The sequence below is a fragment of the Buteo buteo genome, chromosome 7, assembly GCF_964188355.1.
Source record: "Buteo buteo chromosome 7, bButBut1.hap1.1, whole genome shotgun sequence".
Lineage (NCBI taxonomy): Eukaryota > Metazoa > Chordata > Aves > Accipitriformes > Accipitridae > Buteo > Buteo buteo.
Genome location: NC_134177.1, coordinates 1437098 through 1458338, shown reverse-complemented (window position 1 = coordinate 1458338; position 21241 = coordinate 1437098). Strand labels below are relative to the sequence as shown.

At 40.0% G+C, this 21241-nt stretch overlaps 1 protein-coding gene across 1 annotated transcript in view; it reads right to left on the bottom strand.

Annotated features, from left to right (window-relative positions):
• The window catches only part of ARHGEF26 (Rho guanine nucleotide exchange factor 26), a 62064-nt gene extending 41084 nt beyond the window's left edge, over positions 1-20980 (bottom strand). The window contains exons 1-5 of the mRNA XM_075031232.1: positions 19779-20980; positions 18217-18256; positions 16134-16279; positions 10128-10184; positions 5526-5686 (exon numbers count right to left, since the gene is read on the bottom strand). Coding sequence (XP_074887333.1) covers positions 5526-5686; positions 10128-10184; positions 16134-16279; positions 18217-18256; positions 19779-20846 — 1472 coding nt within the window. The 5' untranslated portion in view covers positions 20847-20980. The remainder of the gene's footprint in view (positions 1-5525; positions 5687-10127; positions 10185-16133; positions 16280-18216; positions 18257-19778) is intronic.
• Between the last annotated feature and the right edge of the window lie 261 nt (positions 20981-21241).

Below are 21241 nucleotides of genomic sequence, written 5' to 3'. Positions count from 1 at the left end.
TTTTAAAGTTAGTTTACCAACACTGCTAGTCATTTGCAAAGAAACAGTGCAGGTCAACCCAGAGAGTTATTTCAGCTGCCAGAAGAACCCTCTAAACAAATAATTCCTACATACTAAAGCCAAAGAGTTCAGCAAAGAGCGCTTATGTCAGAACAAACCATGAAGGAAGCAATCTGAGTAATCACAAGGATAAATGCAAGGTCCCAACTCATCAATATGATGCAAATCCATAAATGTGTTCTGTGGGCATCTAAAATGTAAAGAAAAAAAAATACGGCATTTTGGCCTCACTGCTCTACAATACGTCCTCCAGAATCCCTGGAATCGCCTGACAATCAAAAAAGGCCCCATCAGCAGTAAAAGCAGATCATGCAGCAAGGCTGGGAGAAAGGCAGAAATAACAAATGGTAAATTCAGCAGTGCTCTGCAACACCTGGAAAACCCAAGAATATGTATGGTCTGAGTGCTCACCAGCACCTGCTGTGGGTCAGGGCAACACACCAGCTTCTGCACGGAGCCACAGGTGCCTCACATCCTGCTTCCCAATCATCTGGGAGGACTTTTGTCCCTCTTGTTCCCATTACTCTGTCCACTATGTCCAACATAATCACTCAGCTTTACTGATAAGGAAGCCACTTATCTGCTTCAAAACAACCAGTATGAACAACTTTCTTTGAAAGAGCACAGAAATTCTCCCCCCAGATCACACCTCAGTGTCACTTATCCAACAGGGTAACCACACTCAGCTGGATGCCCTTGAGACATTACTCAGCTTTCTTCAAAAATTGCTAATGGCAAGAACTGTGATAAAATACAGAACACAGGCTAAGACCATCAGTCTAGACCAAATAGGAAAAAAGGATGCTAATGACTTGTATCACTGTCTTACCTGGAAATCAAATTGGTGATCTCTAACATATGAATAGTTTTTTCATTAGAGTTCACCTGAATCACCCAGGGTCTACTTACAGCATTTACATTTTTATTTTTACTTTTTTTTATTATATGCGGGTTTTGTGGGGGTTTTTTTTGCAATCTTCCAAAGAAACTGAGCAACAGAACTTTGCATTCTCTAAAAGTAATGTTTTTAATGCCTACTTAACTGATTCAATACACACACTTCTTAAATGAACACTAGGACTGTATTTTCCTATAGAAAAAGATGAAGCTGCGTCATTTAAAAGTATGTTGGAAAGAGGCGAAACGTTAACCTGATTTCAAAAAAGTGCTATGAGAAAGCTTACCTGGTTCCTAATATATATTCACACATATAAAATTAAATTAAAGATACTCAGACAAGATGTTAACCTACCCCACAAACCCACAGGAGATTCTCTACCGAAATCAAGACACAGAGTTTAAGAACAGTCAGAACCTGTCAAAATACTTTCTGTTTGTCTTTTTCTGCTAATGCTAATCCTCTGATATTCCATAAGCTTTTTGCCTTTTGCTGGCCTAATGGCAGAGAGAAACAATATGCTAAAGCTTTCCCTTCTACAAATTTGATGATTTGACCTGTCAGACCAATTGTTCTTCAAGACATTTCATGAATTTCCCTGTAACTCCTCTTTCCCAAGACAGGCTCTTGGGAAACTGACCTCTTTTGCACCACATACTTAGACTAGAGAGAGCTTTTCTTACTAGTGAGATTGATTGTGCAGTATTGTCAGATTACACAAGCTTTTATTTCTGAATAAGCTGGCCTATGGCATCCCCACAAGCTTACATCTCAATCTAACAGCTCACACTGACTCGGGTTGCAATTCATGTGATTTTGTGTTCTATCAGTTATGAACTCCCATATTACATGTACAGGCAAATACACAATAAAAGACTTAAGCTTTCTGAAGCCACCTTACAAGATGTTTCCATAAACACATTGTATGCTGCACAAATTATTCAGATCAACTCTTCTTTGTTAGAGAAATTCCAATGAGCTCCCAAAAGCAGAGACGGTCTTTGCTGTCCGTATTCTGCTTCTAACAAAGGCAGCTTTGTTCCCTCAGAAATGGCCTTGTCATGCATTAGAAGCCTATCTTGGTGTTTCTGGAGAGTTTCCATTAAACATGTTCTAAGTCAAAGTTCCTAGATATAAGCTTTAAGCAATTTTGACTAAAAGATAGTATTTTTATCAGTTCACGTTCTTCAGCTCACCAAACTTTTGTCTGAGCAACCAAAACCACTGATAACTACACTCATACTCAAGACTTTGTATTTTATAGTAAAGGAAAAGCTGCTTAAAATACAGCATAATGGGACAGATTCTCAATTTTATTACAATTTTATAACAAAAGGATGGATTTTGCTACCTTGAAAGACCTTGAAAATGGGAAGCAATAGTTTGGAGATACCAAGAAAGAGGCTTCTGTTTCAAAATAATTTCCATTATTTACACAAATAAGATTGTAGAAAGCCAACACAAAATTTTGGTATAGTTTAACAGTATTACATAACTCAGGAAACAAAATATGTTTTCATTTAAATTTAAGAAGGAGTTATGAATTCTGTTTTTACTCCAAGTTATAAAAAACCAAGTTCTTAAACCATTTGACTTTCCACACAAGAAAGAATAAGATTATAATTTTAGGCTAGTGTGGTATTTTTCCATTCTTTCTCCCCCCCTCCTCTCCTTTGAAGACTATTAATCAAAAGGGTTATAAGAATTCCCCTAAAAATATTGCTCTCCCCACCCCCATCTCTGCTTTAAATATTTTAAGTGAGAAACTGGATTTAATGATTTGGAAGGCTTATTCAACACAGGGGAAAAAAACACACACACACCCCTATGCATAGAGCTGTACTAGTATAGTCAGCTGTGTCCTACAGAAACAATCCAAAGGAGAGGCAAAGACTGCAGGCTAATGAAACCTTTGATTTCTATTAAGCTATCTAAAAAAGATGGCAATTACCCTCTAATACATGACGATTCTGTGACATCAACACTTGTCTAGCAAAAAAAAAGGCTCATGATACTTTACAATTCACATTTTACATGAAATGTAGGAGAAGCCTTTAAAAAGTACTACTGCTTGAAAATAAGGACTTTGATAACCTGCACTCCCTGACAACACTGCTGTCATAAAACTCTCATTCCTGTGGTGGCTGTGGATTCAGACAATATCCAACTTCTGGCAAAAGACCTCAATTATAAGAATGAGAGAGAAACAAAAGGGAACAGGGGGATGGAGAAATGAAGGTATACTGAATAAGTCCAAATGTACACCTATTATATAGCTCCTAAATTAGGTTAGCACTTGACACAATACATTAGACTCTTACACGTATGCCCCATGAAACAAATCTTATTACTGAATAAACTTCAGAAGAAAAAGTCAAACCGCTGCACAACTGATGTAAAAATCCACAGACTTCGTGGGGCTTCAGAGAAGGAGAAGCCAAGAAAGGACACTACCATGACTGGGAACATGAAACTTGAGAAGTTCCACAAAGCTAAATGTGGGCTTAATGCTGAAGAATTCAGAACATCACTATTTCTAGAAGAAGGAAACAAAGGGGACAAGAGAAAAAGGGAACAAAACAAAACAAAAAAACCACCACCCAATCCCCCCCCCCCAAAAAGCTGAAAGGGTGGGAAGGACTGACTCCAAAGATATTCCTAGCCTGACAGATTCCTTATCCAACCATTAGCCCCATTTCCAAAAGAAGGCTAGTATTTTTCCGTTCCATAGGTAGAGAGAGATATTTTTTAAGTTGTACAGTGCTACAGTTAAGATCAATCAGTATCTTAAATAGGCCATGTGCATCCTTTAGCCATTGTGCTTGATTTCAAGCTGGAAACAAGGTATAAGAAAAGAAGCATAGACATTTTAAATTTTAGTTATGTAGACCACAGTAATCCACCTGCTGGTATTGCTATTAACCAGGCTAGGATAACAAACAAATTATAACAAAGCAAAGCCTCATTAAACAACTTTTTGAAATAGACCTTCAAGTATTCATAACCCTGAAGTACACTGTGAGTGCATGTACATATGCTTGTCCTGTATTAAGTAATGCTAGCAGTAATTATCAGCAATCATAAAACAGACTTTTCAGCATTCGTATTGTGCAAGATCTGCCAACATTTCCTTTTCATTAGGCACTATTTGTATTGTAACTTTTTTCTTGTTATTGACTTTGTACTGAAGAAAGTTACCAAAAAAAAGCACAGCAGATCATCTTTTTAACAGAAATACAAGTCTCTGTGTCAGGTGCTATGGCATGCACAGCACTGTTCATAAACAGTAAAATGCCTATGTTGTTTACATAAAAGATACCACAGTCACACAGTATGCTGCACATTGAGTACTCAGTACAAAGTAAACAGTGATTCATCTGATTAAGGAAAACACTGGCAAGAGTCAGTTCTTAAGGACAAGTATGAAACTCTTGCTCAATTTTTAACAGTTTAATAAGGGCAGACTAAGCTTAACTTGATAGACTGTAAAGACTAGGTATGAATGCTTAACGTATCAACATTTAGCTTAGGAACTGTTTAGATTTGAAGGATTAACCTGCTTATTTCTACTAAAATACACTATGTTCTCTCCTTCCCTACCAGTTTTCAGGGAAACTAATACCATGCCTATCCCCATTAAATGTGAGCTCAAACATAGTGGCAATGTGAGTCTGTCAAACTCATGTGCATGTCCACTGTTACTCATATTTTCCATTTTCAAACATTTGGGAGAAGTGGTTACCACTCTAAAATGGTTAATTGAGATTACAACAAGAAACTTGCTTTTATGTTCAAACAGGTATTAAAATAATAGCCTGACATCTCTAGCTCAGCTTGCCTGTAAGCTCTCCTTACTAAATCAGTACAGCCAGAAAAGTAAACAACAGTTCAACTTTAAAAATAGAGTGTGTTCTGGCAAGAAAAGTCAAGATTTTTCCAAATAAAAGCAAGATGCCTCAGAGAACAAGAGCAAAGGTAAGGCATAGCCTGCCTCTGCAAATACTACCACATATCACATAGTACTAACCAAAGCTCTACTATTCAAGGAGCTACCTGTGAGATATATAAGGAAAATACAATCCAAATAAAAAGGGGCTTACGGATATTACAAAAACAGAATCTATGGTTAGCAAAATAAAACCTTAGCTGTTTGTATTACATGAAATGATTCTTTAGCACTGCAGAGCACATGTATTTTGGTGCTCTCAAAGAACAGAGAATCAAATTTCATTCTGATTTATTTACAGCTTATAAAAAACTACAACTCTGCATATTAACACATGCAACATTTGACATCTCATTCTTAAATTGTCAGGCCTAAATTTTTTGCTGAATTTCCTACCTTGCAGCTGTTCCTTCATTTTGTGGTAACACTAAAGACACTACTTTGTATACATTTCATTACGTGCTTGAAAGATATTTTGACTACCACTAATCACCCCTCAGGTACAATTAAAAAAACCCCAGTATTGTAAATACATTTATAATTGCTAAATTTTTAATTTAAATTTATAATTTTAAAAATGCGTAATTTTTAAAAAATGTAGAAATGCATTGCTACACTTACTTTTTGCTTGCTTCATAAACATCTGTGATATTGGAGAAAAGGTGATGGCTCTCTGTTTTGGTCATTGTGAGGCTCAGTTCCCTGGAATTTTTAAACATCCGGATCAGAATCTCCAAGCTCAGCAAATAAGAATGCTCAGAAGATATCACTTCAAAGATCGCCTGCAAAGTGGAGGGAGGAGAGAAAAGACTTACTATTGACTAGGCGCCTTTTTTTTTTTATTATTTAAAGGAAAATGTGGAGGAAAGGTGCAAATAAAAAGTTATTGGATGTAAGCTAGAGATTGTAACATAAATATTCATTTCCATGATAGTTACACCATTTACTTCGAATAAGTGATGTAATATTAGAAAAAAAGACTTTTAAAAAAAGTCCATATTCAGACTTCTCAATGCAACTGCAAAAAGTTTGAAAATTAAAAACTTAACTATTTTCACAACTATTTTCACTCCTCATTCACACTCCTGAGAGGTGGGCTTTGTTTTGTTTTGTTTTAATTAAAAAAACCCAAAACAAAACAAAACAAACAAACAAACAAAAAAAACACGTCTGTTTCTGTGGTCTGGTTGGAAGCTTCATATTAGTCAGACTACTGTTGACCAGCCAGTCTTGCTTTTGCTCTTTTTAAATGGAAGCTGCTAAGTTATTTACTTGAAAGCGTTCTTGGGTAACAGAACTCTGCTTACCCAAGCATCTGCAGAAAAGGAAAACGCTTTGCAAAATTCAGGTTTTAGTCATGTATCAGCAGTGATAACCTCGATCACTTTTAAAACATGAAGTTAGGAGCAGGCAGATGAGAAGCTGAGCTATCTGCAGCAGGGACAGAAGCCTGGAGGCAGAGTAGACAGGAGGGGGTGGCAGCCACTATCCCCGTTAGTGATTAGTGACCAGACACCAGCCAGGCAGACCTCCAGTACATTCCCTCACCTCCCACAAACAACTTCTCTGTTTTATCAGCCTACCACTTAAGGAGTAGCCACTGTAACTTCCATCAGCTGGCTGACATACAAAGCAAACTTTTAATGGACTCTTGGACTTTGAAATCCCCATACTTGTTCCATTGGAAATTTTCACATCTCGCATAGAAACCTATTCAGCTTTTAGACATCTTCTACCCTTCTAGGCTTTATTCACTGTTAATCTAATAGAGTTCTTGTATGTATATAGACGGAAAAAAATTAAATAATTTTCATGAAGCCTTTTGTCACGAGCTCCAAGTCACATTTGTCATCAATGCCTTCCAGGCATTACTAACACAGAATAATACCATCAGCAGAGGTAACGTAACTTTGTTCTCAATATAACTAATGTTAATACTTGCATGTATAATTTCATTAGTTATTTGCAACTAACTTCCCTAGGCATTCTTAAACCAAAGGAGAAATATATACTTTAAATGCAGCAGTGCAGATCTGAGTATTTAGAAAGGCTAATGCCCATGCCTCTACAAACACAGAGACAGCGAGAGGGTCTTGCACCTGACAGTCTACAGGAGGAGTTCACTTCGATGGTCTGATGTACGTGCTCTAGAGAAACCCTGCTCTTCCATGACCAGGTATAAAGGCAAGGGAGACTATGGGCAGGTTGAAGGCAGTCTTCCTGAATATTCCCAGCTGCCCACTGAGACAAACCATACCAGGAAAAAAATGCAGAACATTCTGCTAAGGACATTTGTTCATAAGATTTCTCAAACAGCTCAAGTCTAGTGAATTCTGCTGGTGTTACTAAGGTAAGCTTTTGATCAAACACAATTTCTCTTGGGTATCCTGAGTCTCAGCATTCCCAGACTGTGCTTTCAAAATTATTTTTGCCCTTCTAACCTTCTAAAAAGTCTTCTTCAAAGAACTGAGATTTTAATAATGAAATAACAAGTTTTGGATTTCTTGGAGGAAAAAAAAAATCTGCTTTAGCTGAAGCTTTAAAGGTTTATGCAGTGCAAAGACAACTGCACTCCACAGAAAACCTACAGGGCCATTACATGTACAAGGAAAAGCAGTCTAATGTATGTATCAGTAGTGTCTTCATCTTATTACCTGCCTAAAAAGCTAAAGGGATCTGGTGAGAGATACCGCAGCAGCTACATAACAGCTACCACACACTACGTGTTATTCATGAGTGAATACTGCTGTGCAAAAAGATATGCCAAAGGTGATGCTTAAAATAACATTAAATTACCTGCCTGCCAACTCCATCAGCCTCAAGAATCTAGAGAACACACACATCAGCCAAACTCTGGTGGCAGATCTACCTACTGCTTGGCTACCAACGTGCAGAAAGGTGCCTAAAAAGGGCATTTTGGCCTTTGCCCAGAACTTACATTTCCAGTCTTCAGCCTCATTGTACTTCTCCCAGCTGTGCTCACAAAGAAAGGATTTACCTAACGATTGCTGTGGAGTTCCATGGCTAATTGGTTTCTATGCACACATTTTTCAACACCGGAAAATATACAAGCTCTTTTATTACTATTGTTCTGGAGGGGGTTTGTTTATGCTTTTACTGAGGACCCTCATGGACTTCTTCCAGTTTGGTAACAGAAAGTCATTAGCATAGTCAGAAATAAATGGGTCAAAGAAAGATACTTTGCTTCTAATGTGCAAGGAAGGGAGAGAATATCATCCTACCGTGACCCAAACACATTTTGGAGAATAAAAAATAAAAAAGGATTAAGAAACAATCTTGACTTTGACATACAGTAACTACATCACATTCAGAGGCTGGGGTAGCATTTACCAGGTGCTTGCTAACAGTGTTTCTGAATGACATCTAAAACCATATTGTGGTTCATTTGCATGATATCAAGGTAAGCAGATGTTTGAATCCTGATGGACAGTTTAAGAGGCCAGATGTATACTGCAGTTTGTACACATATACACAGTTAGAGTTTCCAGCTTGCAAGAAAAGAAGATCTATCAAAAATTTAGTTCTAATCTGTCTATATGACTCATTTTCTCTAGACAAAAGATGCACAGAGATCCATCTCACTAATGTGTTCTGGAAGTGGGATGCATATGAATGCATGACATTACCATTTGATCAAGGTAGGAAGCAAACAAGTATATTTTTCTGCAGTGACGATATAATCTAATAGGCTCTAAAAAGCAATTTAAGAAATAGATGAAAAATAATTGATAAAAGGCAATTTAAAAGAAATACAGCACAAGCACAACTTGGTAGTACAGCTACATCTTAAGAATATTTATTTAGGCTCCCTCTGAAAGAACAGGCCTCTAATATTGAAATAAAAAAATCCCTCAGGCTTGAAAACGTTTTTGGTAACATTAAAGACTTTACATTTAAAAGGCATCTAAAGAACTTATTCTCTTTGAATGGATGTAAATATGATTCTAGGAAACATAGACTAAAGGGTCCTAAAGGATATGACTGAAATAAATGCCTTGTGTCTCAAAGCTTCCCAGCAGGAGGAGACAGAAAAGCAAAACACATGGCCCGAACTGCTGCACAGTCTCCTCCCCCCAAAAAAGCAAAAGAAGATAGCAAAAGAAATGTAGCATTATTAAAAAAAAACAAAAACAAAACAACAAAACATTGTCTAAATCTCATACATGCAATACAAGATGCTTCTGTATTCCATGTATGAACACAACAGCTGTAGGTCATGCAGCTAAATTAATATTTGAGGCTCACTATACACATCTGTGAACTTCACAGAAAACCCCAGTCAGGTCTCACTCAGCTACATTCACTGAGGTATGTCCTGAAGCAAAATGAAAATATTGCAACAAATTACCCTGGCAGGTAATGCTACAGTGTTTCTAGTCAAAAAAGCTTGGGGTTTTTTCCTATTGAAGGACATACCTCAAGAACTGCAGGTATATAGCTGGCTAGGTCAGGCTATTCTTTTCAACACCTCTCATTCATTTTGATATAGACCCTGTAAGTAAGGAAGGAGGGTAAAGCAGATAAAGTGGACAAAAGGAGCAAAGTGGAAGAGGAAAGCGGATAAAGAGGACAAAAGGAGCAAAGGGGAAAGAGACGGAGAGAGAAAAGATAACTACATCAGTAATTGCTGCTGTTGTCTGTACTGTTGACAGCATGGATGCACCTACTCCATTTCAGTGTGAAAGAAAAAAGGTTAGTTACATCAGATACACAGTGCTCACATGTTCAGAATTGTTCACAATTGTTCACAGGATTAGTTACAACTGAGGGGCATTGTAAAACGCTGTTCTCTGCTCCTCACTGCCTTTAAAAATTTATGTGCCACCTCCTACCCTCTGTGAACGCAAGGTTCATTTTACACCTTCCCCAATATAGCACGCAGCAGCAACTGCAGCAGTGACTGTCTGCTGCTACTGAGTAGACATCAACGAGGCTGCGTCTGCTGGAGTGAGCATACCTAGGAGCCACTCCTCCAGCAAGAGCCGTGGGATGTTGGCAGGAGACCCGTGGCAGGGACATACACACATCAGCAAGAGGCAGGTTTTGTTTATTTATTCTCCCTGGGGAGAGAAGACGCTTCACTCTAGGACACAAAGCAGTGTGATGAACTTGTCTCCTTATCAACAAATAGAAAGTATTAAATCAGGTACGCAGTGCATCCCTAAACGATCAACGTAAAAGAACGTGTGACTTTAAGAGTACCTCCTGCCTTTTTCTTTCTTCTTGGCCAATCGCTTCCGATAATCCATTCTTCTTTACCTAAAAAATAAATAAAAAGTAACATCTTTTGTAGAAAAATGTGATAAAAAACAAACAAACAAAACACAAAACAAACAGGACTATCAAAACATTGCACTAAGAATTCAGCTAAAGAATCTGGCCACTTCAGAAAGACAGCAATCAACCAGCAGAAATAAAAAAAAATTAAGTCAGTAACATCTGCCATTTGACTTATTGAAAGAACTAAATAATTTCATTAAAAACTATTCCAAGACACAAACACAGAACTACTGCAGCAAAAGCATGCACAGTTGAATCACGGTCACCCTGCACAACCTCCCTAGATTTTACACACACACACAAGCATGAAAACTGCCTTCTCCTTTTAAGTTAGATTTCTTGACTGACAGACGTACATCACAAGTTTCGTTTTCCGAGTCAGCCTGAAAAATCTTAGTGTCTTCATTTGTTAAACACACCTAAAGGTGTAGACAAACTACCTAGACAGTTTGTTGGCCAAAAAATTACTCTGGAGGAGCTCCAGCTTTACCCTGAACAGACATGGCGAATGCCTGAGTAAATACCCCTGTATTTCTATCCTCAACCCTACAATGATGTCTCTCCCCACTCTGCACCCTAAAGCCACATCAGTCAAGACAAGTTTGTCCCAGGTCTCCATACACAACCATCACTAACTCCCGCCGCAGCCACATTTTCCACAGCCTGAAGCCACATGCTCAGCTACCAAATTCCACACCAGAGACCCCTGAAGTTTATTCTTTCCTGGTGCAAATATCACATGTTATGTCATTTAACAGGAGAACATTAAAAAAAAAAACAAACAAACCCACAAACCAAAACAAAAAACCAACACCCCCCCCCCGCCCCCCAACAAACAAACCAGAAAACAAAGCACCAAGGAAGGACTGACTTTATGCATTTCCTAGAGGAGTGCTAAACACAGGACCTCAAATCAGGAGGGTCACCTGTGTATGGCATGCTGAACCAGGTGAACCAGGGAAGGGGAAAGATGTGCAAGATGCTGTTCTCTTTGTGGAGCAGTAGTATGTCACAAGGACATGAGATCCAACAGATGCACTTCCGTTCTCCCAGTTTTCTTTCAGTCTTCTCCAAATGCTCCTAACATGCTATAATCAACAGCTTTCTCTCCTTACTCCACTTGTTCCCTGGAATTTTGAAGGATATATTGTTCCTTTTTATTCCCACATACCAGGCACCACAAACCTGGACAGCAGGCTCAAGAGTAAAGATGGCACAACATTAAGAAGCATTGCACTTTGGTTTGCACGCACACAGAAGTATATATGCACGTGTATATACTTACAAAAATAACAAATATTCCAGTGTTCGAGTAACTGTTCTTCTGAACACAAGTTACAGATCCCTATGTCACCACAAGCATACACGCCTGAATACCAAGCAAGAACTAATTAAATGCCTTTCTATTAAAGTACCTTTCAATCAACCACCTGAAAGCTTTAAAGCACTCATTAGGGAGTACAATGTCACTTCTTTCTGGATGCAGTGGAAGACTTTTCTAAAAATATGCTGATGCCGGAAATACCTATGAACATATCCAGGAGATTTCAATGCTTCCTGTTAATACAGTAACTGCAAATTTCCAGTGAGGTCAATGCAGCAACCACTGTATTCCTGTTCAAAAAAACTGGAGCTGTATTTCGTGATCATTATTTTGTCATATATGGGTGCATACATACAAAGTACACATATGAATTCATCACATAAGCAAATGGCTCAACATTCTATTCTTAATCAACGGCAACACTTCCAAAGAGAAAGAGGCCCAGATATGGAGACTATTTTTGGCATACTCTGTGAAAAATTCAATTCTTATTTTTGAGGTGTCCAAAATGTTTTAGCTGAAAGACCCTAAAAATCACATTTGTGCTATTATGCAAACAAAAACTTAATATAAGCTAAGAACATAACCAGAAAGAATGGAAGAGGCCCAACACTACAGCTACTAATGTTCTTATTGTCACACTGGACTGCTTTTTTCCAGCAACTCCGTTATGACTGATTCAACCATAGAGATGAGGAGGAAAGGATGAAAGAATGACAGGTTAACTCTGGGGTTACTTACAAGAAATTCCTCCAAAATAAGGAGGTGCTGCAGGGGGAAAACTCCCCAGAAATATTTCCTTGAGAAATACAGGAAGTGGCTGCACCATACACCAAACTGAACATGAGCCCTTTGATACGGGGAGAGAAATGAGAGCTAATGCAGAGATCAGGCCTGAAGATCCTTGACAGTAAATCCAGGTAGTTTTTGTTTTGATACCACACAGAAGAGGCAGCCATGGAAAGGTGACAGTGTGAGTGGCTCGGTAAAGCAACTTGTGGCAGCTTTTTAAATGAATGAGAAAAGTCACAACCGTGCTTGTCCCAAACCAGAGAAAGAGATTATCAGAAAAATGAAACACAAGATGACCAAAGCTTGGCAAGTGTTTCAGGTTAGAGAGACAGCAATTGAGAGAACATGCAAAATCTTGATGCAGCACTATGAATACATTGAATCTTCCGGGCATGAAATGGAGGACTTGATGCTAAAACACCCATTTAATATTAAATACTTCAGTAATTATTAGCATTACAGCTATGGGACATCTGTTTCCAGTGCTAGATCTCAAGAATATTTTTTAAGAATCACAGCAGCACTGACAGTAGTAATGAAAAGTGAACATGCATCATATTCTCCAGGCTGGACGGTAAGGACCTGAAAAAACAGACATTCAAGTTCAAAGTCCACCAGTCAGGTCAAACCCTGCAAAAGGTTGTCCAGGGAGGGGGTGAGGTCTCCACCCATGGAGATATTAAAAACAGGACTGGACAGAGTCCTGGACAACTTGCTCCAATTGACCCTCCTTGAGCAGAGGTGCTGGACAAGATGATCTCAAGAGGTCTCTTCCAACCTAACTGATGCTGTGATTCTTTGCATGCACAATAATACACATTGCCATTATCCATTACCAACTGAATGCTGCATTTGTTGGGAAGTAAATACATTTAATATAGCACACAAGTTAGTATCACTGCCTATGAACGCTGGAAATTCTTCAAAAAAATTGAAAGATACTTTTGGAATATATTTTGGAAATACTGGTTATTCTCCCTAAATTAAACTTTTAAATTAACAGATGAAGGTTGGAAGGAACAGGAATAGTGCATAAGGTAGCTCTTTATCTAATCATCTGCTTAGCTACTGCTAGCTGTCTAATCTGTAACAGGAATCTAAAGAGGAAGAGGGTTCAAGAGAGGAATTTGAAAGTAACTGGATTTAAATAGCACTCTATTTCAGACTTTAAATGCTATCTAAAAAGCTCAATCTTATTTTCACATGTGTGCGTACACTGCAGGAAGATAGAAACACCCTTTTTTTATTATCATAAAGGATATGACAACTCCATACATGAAGGTTTCACTACCCCCCTCAAATAGAAAGTCTGGTCAGAACTGCATCAGCTGTCAAGCCTATACGGCCAAACAAACATCCTGCAGAAAGAGTAGATTCTCATTCTGCTGTCTTTCCCCTCCATTTCCTAGCATAGTCACTGCTAACAAATAGCATAAACTTACCATTCTCCGCCTTTCCTAACCCATGTTGAAACCCAATACTTTGATATTTTCCAGCTGACTTCCTGTTACAATTCCACACTCACTTTTTAATACACATTGACAGCATGTAATTTTTCCAGAGAGTTATAAACACAGACACTATGAGATTCAGATTCCCATATTTTGTTTTCGCAGTGCACTACCTTTTCCCATATACTCCCCACTTCCAACTTCGTAAATTGAGTAAAGACACTGAACAAGTCTGCTGTGCTAGAAATCGTAAAGAACAATTTGGTTTATGTAACTGTAAGCATGGCAAGGAATGGTTCTCTTACCGAGATGATCTTTATACTATTGTGGTCTCACAACAAATTAGTGGTTTTGAAATTATTATTACTATTATTATTACTGAATAGCATTCCTTCCAAAATACCTCAGCTGTTGAACATTTAACGGCTAGTTTGCCTAGAAGGCAGAAAAAATCCAATTTGACTTCATTTTAAACAAACTTTTTTGTAACAGTAACGAAATTAACTACATTTAAAGTATCTGATTTCTTGAAAAACTGAAAGTAAATCTTTTCAAAACCACATTGTCTTGCCTTCTTCGTAATTACTGAATCAAAGAGGGATTCGTATTTCAATACATTAAACTGCAAAAGGTCATCAACATCTGCAAGACAGCTCTTCTAAACAGACAATCTAAATAGCCTTAAAAGATCTTGCTGAGGCTTAATAACTAATTTATATAGGATATATACAGCCAGTGGCCCCAACTGTCAAATATGCTAGGTGATCAGGTATGTAATAATCTTTCTTATGCCACATACAGAGATGAGGTTCTACAACATTCTGCAAGTTACATAAACAAAAACCAAAAAATCCCCAAACCCTTCATTTTAGGTATATCCCTCCAGAAGCCACAGAAACGATCAAAGGATAAAATTAACCAGAGAAACATAGAATTTTGAGTTTCTTTAGTCTCAAAATCATGCATACAATGAAAGCCTGTGGAAATATCAACTAGTATCATTAATTTGCCAGCTTATTAGCAGGGAAGCTAGCAGGACCACAATACTAATTAGAACAGCTGAATTCTATTTTGTTTAACGATGCTACTAAGAAAAAACCACTGGAGATGCTTCCTAGACTGTATTAAGGATAGCAGAATACCACCATCTGAACACTCAGCTTTTTTAAAATGGTTTCCATTAAACATACACAATCAAATCAACTTAGAGATGGCTTGCAGCAATTTAGAACAATTCAACAGAAACTTGTTTGCAACTAACTGCAGCTTTTCTTTAGTATAATTCACCCTTTTAGTGAATTCAAACACTTTTTTCTTTTATGAATCAGCTGTGTCTTTGCCAAATACAGGACCCTAAAATGAACTTTCTCAATTGCACTGCTTTTTATGTAAAACAAAGATCAGTAATTGATCACGACTTCCATGTCGTTCTTATGAAATGAAAAACAAAGTTTAGCAAAAAAAAAAAAATAAAACCAAAAAAACCAGGACTAAATCCTGTTTAAGGTTTGGTCCACACCACTCCAATTTATTGAAAGGAACTACAAAGCACAGATTTCACTCCCGAGTTTACATCCTGTTAGGATTTAAACCTGTGTTTTCAGGCTTTCTGACACCATCTCATTCAGAACAGCCAAATGCAGTAACATACATTAGCGTAAACTGTAACTCTGCTAAGGACCTGCATCAGTATGGCTGCCAACACCTGTGCAGGCAAGGCCTAAGCAGCCATCTTGAGTGACTGTGGGACATACAAAGTCAGGGTCTTAAATTCAATGTGCAAACAAGAGAGGCATGCTTGATTTTTTTTTTCTGTCCAGCACAGTTTAAAGGGGAAAAAAAAAAAGGTATCTTAAAGCATAAAACTATGAAATATTAATTCCTTTGCATTTCAAAGTTGTATTTCATCATAAACTAGATCAATTTTTTTTTCTTGGTAATTTCAAATCACATACTCTAACCAGTCTGTTATGTGGCCACATGAGCCTACAAACACTTGCACTAGAAAAAGGGAGGTGTCAGGTAACCAGGAAAACTGATTCTGGCAGGAGCATCATCAGTCTATACCTACTAAAATTGACTGAGAAAACACGATTTATGCTTTTTTTAAGCTGTTGGAGTTACCTTACATAAAACCTATACAAAAGCTAAATTGAAACCTCCGGATTTGGATTAGTAACATCTGAATACTTGCAAACTTGTCAATTAAAAAAAATATTATTCAGAGACACCTTATATTTTGGAAGGGAAAAGAAGATGACAAACTTCAGCCAAAAACTCCAGTAGCAAGTGAAAAGACTTGCTTCAATGCATTCTTACACACTCTGTCTTTGTCTGGCTATACAATGATCAAATACTCACAATGGACAGCTGACTCCATGTTGATCTCAGGGGCTTATAGTGAAAAACAATCTTTTCATCCGATTTCTGCTCTCGGGGCTCAGACTCTTCATCAGAATCTATGTCCAGAGCTTTTTCTTTATAGTTCTGATATAATACAGCATTTTCTATAAAACAACAACAGTATGTCATTAATTGCTAGAAAGTTAGCTTAGTTGCTTTCATAAAAATTGTAAGTAACATTTAAACAATGAAAGAAACCAAAATGTCAATGTGCTGTTCACAAACTCCAACAGACAAAGATAGTATCTTATTTAGGATGGACAATGGTGCAGTACAGTAACAATGGATCACTGTACCACTACCAAAAAGATCCACACTGACTGAATTAAAGAACAGATGTGTCCTTTGTCAAGAAAAAACAGAAAACAATTTTTTCTTCCTTGGTTTGCTGTACAATGTTTCATAATTAGCCAGCAATTTAAAAATGGAACAAGCATGTCAGTAGTGCAGAGTCACTAATCTGGAGGTCTAGCTATTTTAATCTACAAGACCATTGTAAATCCACTACCCATGCCAACTTGTATTCTGTCAGCTTTAAATACCACCTTCACACTTCACTAAGAGAAGGAAATGATCCAAATTTCAGAAATTTTAGATCAGAACTATTCCAAATAGAAACTTCAAAGCTTGCTTGAATAAGCATGAGGCCTATGACAAAATACATTCATTATGTGTTGCAGTATTGCCAGTATTAATTCAGTAATATCAATGGCAAAGAAACACGGGTGTGGAGCACAGCCTTTCCATTTCCCAACCTCCTTGACCACACACCCTTTTCAAAAGCAGACAGAAAGGACAGAGAAATTCAAGACCAGAATAACCTACAGACAGATTAAGCTGTTAAGAAAGCAAGCTCTAAAAGGTACTTTAGAGACGGGCCAGGCTTTGGACAATATCCAATCTCCCCCTACAAGAGAAAGAGGAAAGAAGTGAAAGGTCTGGCTGGTCCGTGCACAGCTGCAACTCCTGTAGTCCTACTCCAGGCTGGGTGGATCTGTTTCACCTGCCCAGACCATACAGACCTGGCTGAGTGTTATACAGGGTCTGGCCTTTTGCATCCGTTCTTTGGAATGTGTCTACATAGTTTTAAGACAGGAAATGGGGTACAGCAACTGAATTGAGAGAGGCATTACAGAGAAAGTCATTAGTTGGGATCAGTCCAAAATAGAAGGGAGCCATTGGAAGAGAATCTGGAAAACGTCATCAGAAGATAGTGTGAGAAAAGACGAAAGTAAGAGTAAGATAGGGGGTGATGCAAATAGAACAACGTGGAAAGTTTTGAAAATAGAAACAAGAGGAAAAGGAAGGTAACGCAGCAGCTGAGATGACCTTAAGGAGGCATTAAGCAGAGAAAAGCCAAGAGAGTAGCAGTTATTATAATGAAACTTCCATGGACTCATAGCCAGGAAAGAATTTTTTTCTTGTTGAAATATTGGGAAAAGCAGCAAACTTGGCGAAGCCCAGAATTAATGAGTAACATAAAAAAAGCAGATACATGGATAGTGTTTTTCTGACACTTAAACTTGAAGCCTAGGTAGCAAGATTACAAGGTCAAAGAATTTACCCCCACACCCTTGCCTGATGAGTAAAAGAGAAACAGCTGCATGAACCATAAACTAGAATAACAATTCAGGTGTTTGCTGCAAGTGATGACCCCAAACCCATGAGCTGATCCACAAAAGCTATGTCTTGCACCTGGAAAGAGTCACAGCTGGAAGAACAAGCCTCATTATGTAATTCTACAGAACTGTTAGGGCTGAGATAGACATATCAATCAGTTCATCTTTTAGGAGGGACAGGAGTTTAAGTAAAAAGAAGCCTGTCAAACAAAAACCCACTTTTAGCCTGCCATTCCATATTCTTTAAAATATTCCCTAAAGTATGTCTAGTGACAAAATTATGGTTCCATATTTTAGTCAGTTTACTGAAAAACAAGGTACTTGGTCTTCAACTACGTATGAAAGTAGTGTGCAAAATGATCCTGAAGTTCCCTTCTCTCGTGATCAAGCATATTATCAAGTCTGTACAAAAAAGGGCTTACCTTCTCCATCAAATGTCCCTTGTCCTTTCAGCATTTTCTTCTGATTTTTAACAGGAAAGAGATAGATACACATTAAAAGAATGCAAAATACCCAACAGTAACAACTACTTCTGTTTTATTTGATACTTAGGCATCAAATTAACAGGCCTTGATCTATCAACTTCTGATGTTGGAAAAGTATTCATTAAAACAATTGTTTTGTCACAGAAAGTGAAAAGCTACTCTAGTTTTCCTTCTCTCATGCATTGTTTATGCATATTTGTCCCAAATGCTTCATTTTTCCTGTGTTTCAAATGCATAGTACACTAGCTTTGCAAGAGTTCAGTGACCCTGCAACTCATTTCACTGTCACTAGGCTTTTCTACGAGAATATAAAGTACATGACTAAGCGGCTGTCTTTTTCCACACGCTCTGCGAAGAACCACCACATTAATTATTCTGTAAACTAACGTTTTGAGGCCAAAACAAACCTCCGAAATAAAACAGCTGTTTTGATGCAACAAGTCCTATGGTCTAAGAAGTCTATTTAAAAAAAATGCTACTAGCAAAAATAGTTTTGTGTGTAAAGACAGGACAATGTCATGTCCTCCTATTTTAAACATAACTTACTGTTAAAGTCTACCACCAACACCCAACCAAACTACCTCCCTACTCAGTAGCAGTTCACAGTGTGATCAATTACTATGCTACCACTTCTAGCATTTTCACAAAAGCTTCCATAACCATAATTTTTAATTTGGCTGAAAACTGTCATAAAGCTGATAATTATTTTAATAGCTACAGCATTAGCCCTTAGCCTGGAGTATTTTATTACACAATTCCAAACACTCTGCAAAAATCTACCAGTGTATTTTTTTAAAGTAACAAATTATATTTTAAAAGTAGGAAATACAAGATTACAATATAACTTCAGGTAGCATTATTTTCAGTAAGTCTGTAAAATTTAATTTTAATACATTAACATGCAACATAAATCTACTACTCCTAAGGAATTACAATTGAGAATTAAAACCAGGCATTCTGCTTTTACTTACAGGCATTAAAATTAAGCTACAAAAAGACACATGAGATGGTCTCTATCAATTTAAAAAAATCACACTATGATTTTTAAAAAATACTTGAAAAGTAATGTCTTGGAGGAGTAAGGGAGAAAGTTCATTATTCTGTCAGTCTGTCTACTCTAGCAGGCAGACTGTATTAAGTCAACGTCTCTCTTTTTCCTGTTTACTACTTTCTGGGAAACAAGTTTTAAAACATCAATTTGATTGTGCAAGAAAACCTCGATGTGCTGGGGAATCCAGCAGGAAATGCAAGCATCAGGCTGCCATCAACACATTTTTGAGCTGCCCAGATTTCAACAGAACAGCGTCCCTGAAGCCTCCACCGCTTTACTTTGAAAACACCACTTGTAAGTGATCCGTGAGACTCAACAATAGCTACGAGAAGTTCTGCGGTAACAAAAAGCAAACTGGAAAATCCCCCAGCGTTTACGGAAAACAGAGGTTACAAATCACGCTCCCGCACAGCCTGCCCCATTCGAATCAACGATCAGCACAACTTACCTTTATCCTCCCCAGGCTCGAAAACTTCTCTTTATCCTCAACAACCGCTTTAAGCACGGGCTGGGACATTCTGTTTTTTTTCTTAAAGTTGGAAGAGCCGTCCAAGTCCACGCCGCTCACCACCGCTCTGCGGTACGACGTCGACCTCAGGCCTCGCCTCAGGGTCCCCGGGCTGTCCAGGTCGCCCTCGGCCTCCTCCTCGGCGTCGGCGACCAGCGGCACGCTGAGGCTCTCCACCATGCTGCGCACCTTCAGCACCCTCTTGCTCGTCTCCGCGTTCTGGCTACTGGCTTTGCTCGTCGCCTTTATTTCGGAAGCCAAACTCTTGGGAATGAGCTGCTGCGTGCCCACTTTGAGAGCGGCGGGGCTGTGGGTGCTCAGGACCACGGGCTGCTGCTCCACGGGCTGCTCCCGAGGGGACGCCGGCCGCTGCGGCCTCACGCCTTGCTCCGGGGACGCGGCCCGGGGAGCCTCGGGGGGCCCCAGCGGCACTTCGTCCGGCACTTTGGGAAGCCGGCTGCATGGCAGGCGCAGCGCTGCCGCGTTGTTGTCGTCCGAGGAAGGCGCGTTTCCAGCAGGCGAGAGCCGAGGGCTGCCTCCGGGAGCGACCTGCTCCTGCTGCGGTGTAAGCGCCGACTGACTGGAAATCCGCAGGGGGTGACCCAGCTGGCCTCCTGCTGAGGTAATGGTGCCGTTGGCAGCGAAGCCGACAGAACGGTTCGAAACCAGAGCGAGCGCCGGGGAGGACCGCTCGGGGGAGACCGCCTTACAGGCTGGAGGCCGTACCTTCCCGTGGGACACCGACCCCATGCTGGAACCGAAAAACGAGGGGCCCCTCCGGAGCGCTCCGCTGGCCGGGCAGGCGCTGACGGTGCCGGCGGGCTGAGTCACGGTGAAGGTGCACCTGTCCTCCACGGGAAAGTCGGTGAAGAGCACGCCGTTGGGGCTCTGGTACGACTGCGGCCGGGGCTTGCTCCAGGCGCGGGGCTGCGGCCGGGGGGTCGACCTCCTCCTCCAGCGCGGCGCCGCCCTGTCGCTGCAGAGATCCGCCTCGCCCTCCCCATCCATCGCCCGCTCCTGGGGGCCGCCGCGAAACCTCAGGGCGGCAGCGGCGGCAGCAGCACCAACCACCTCCCGCCGCCGCCCGCTCCCCGCAGCTCGCCGAAGGGGAAGCTAAACGGCACCGCTCCTCAGGCCGCGGCGGGCAGCGCCGCTTCCCCGGGCGGCGGGCCGGGCCGGGCCGGGCGGCAGGGGAGGGGAGACGAGAGGAGAGGAGGTGCAGCGACTGCAGCAACACCCCCGGCTCGCACTCGCACCCGCCTCCCCGCCCGCGCTTCCCGCCGGCGGGCGCCGCTCCCACCTGCGAGGAGCCCGCGCTGAGCCGCCCGGCGGCGGGAGGGGAAGGAGGGCCCGCTCCCTTCGCGGTCCCGCCCGGAGCCTCACCTCATGGCAGCGTCCCCGCC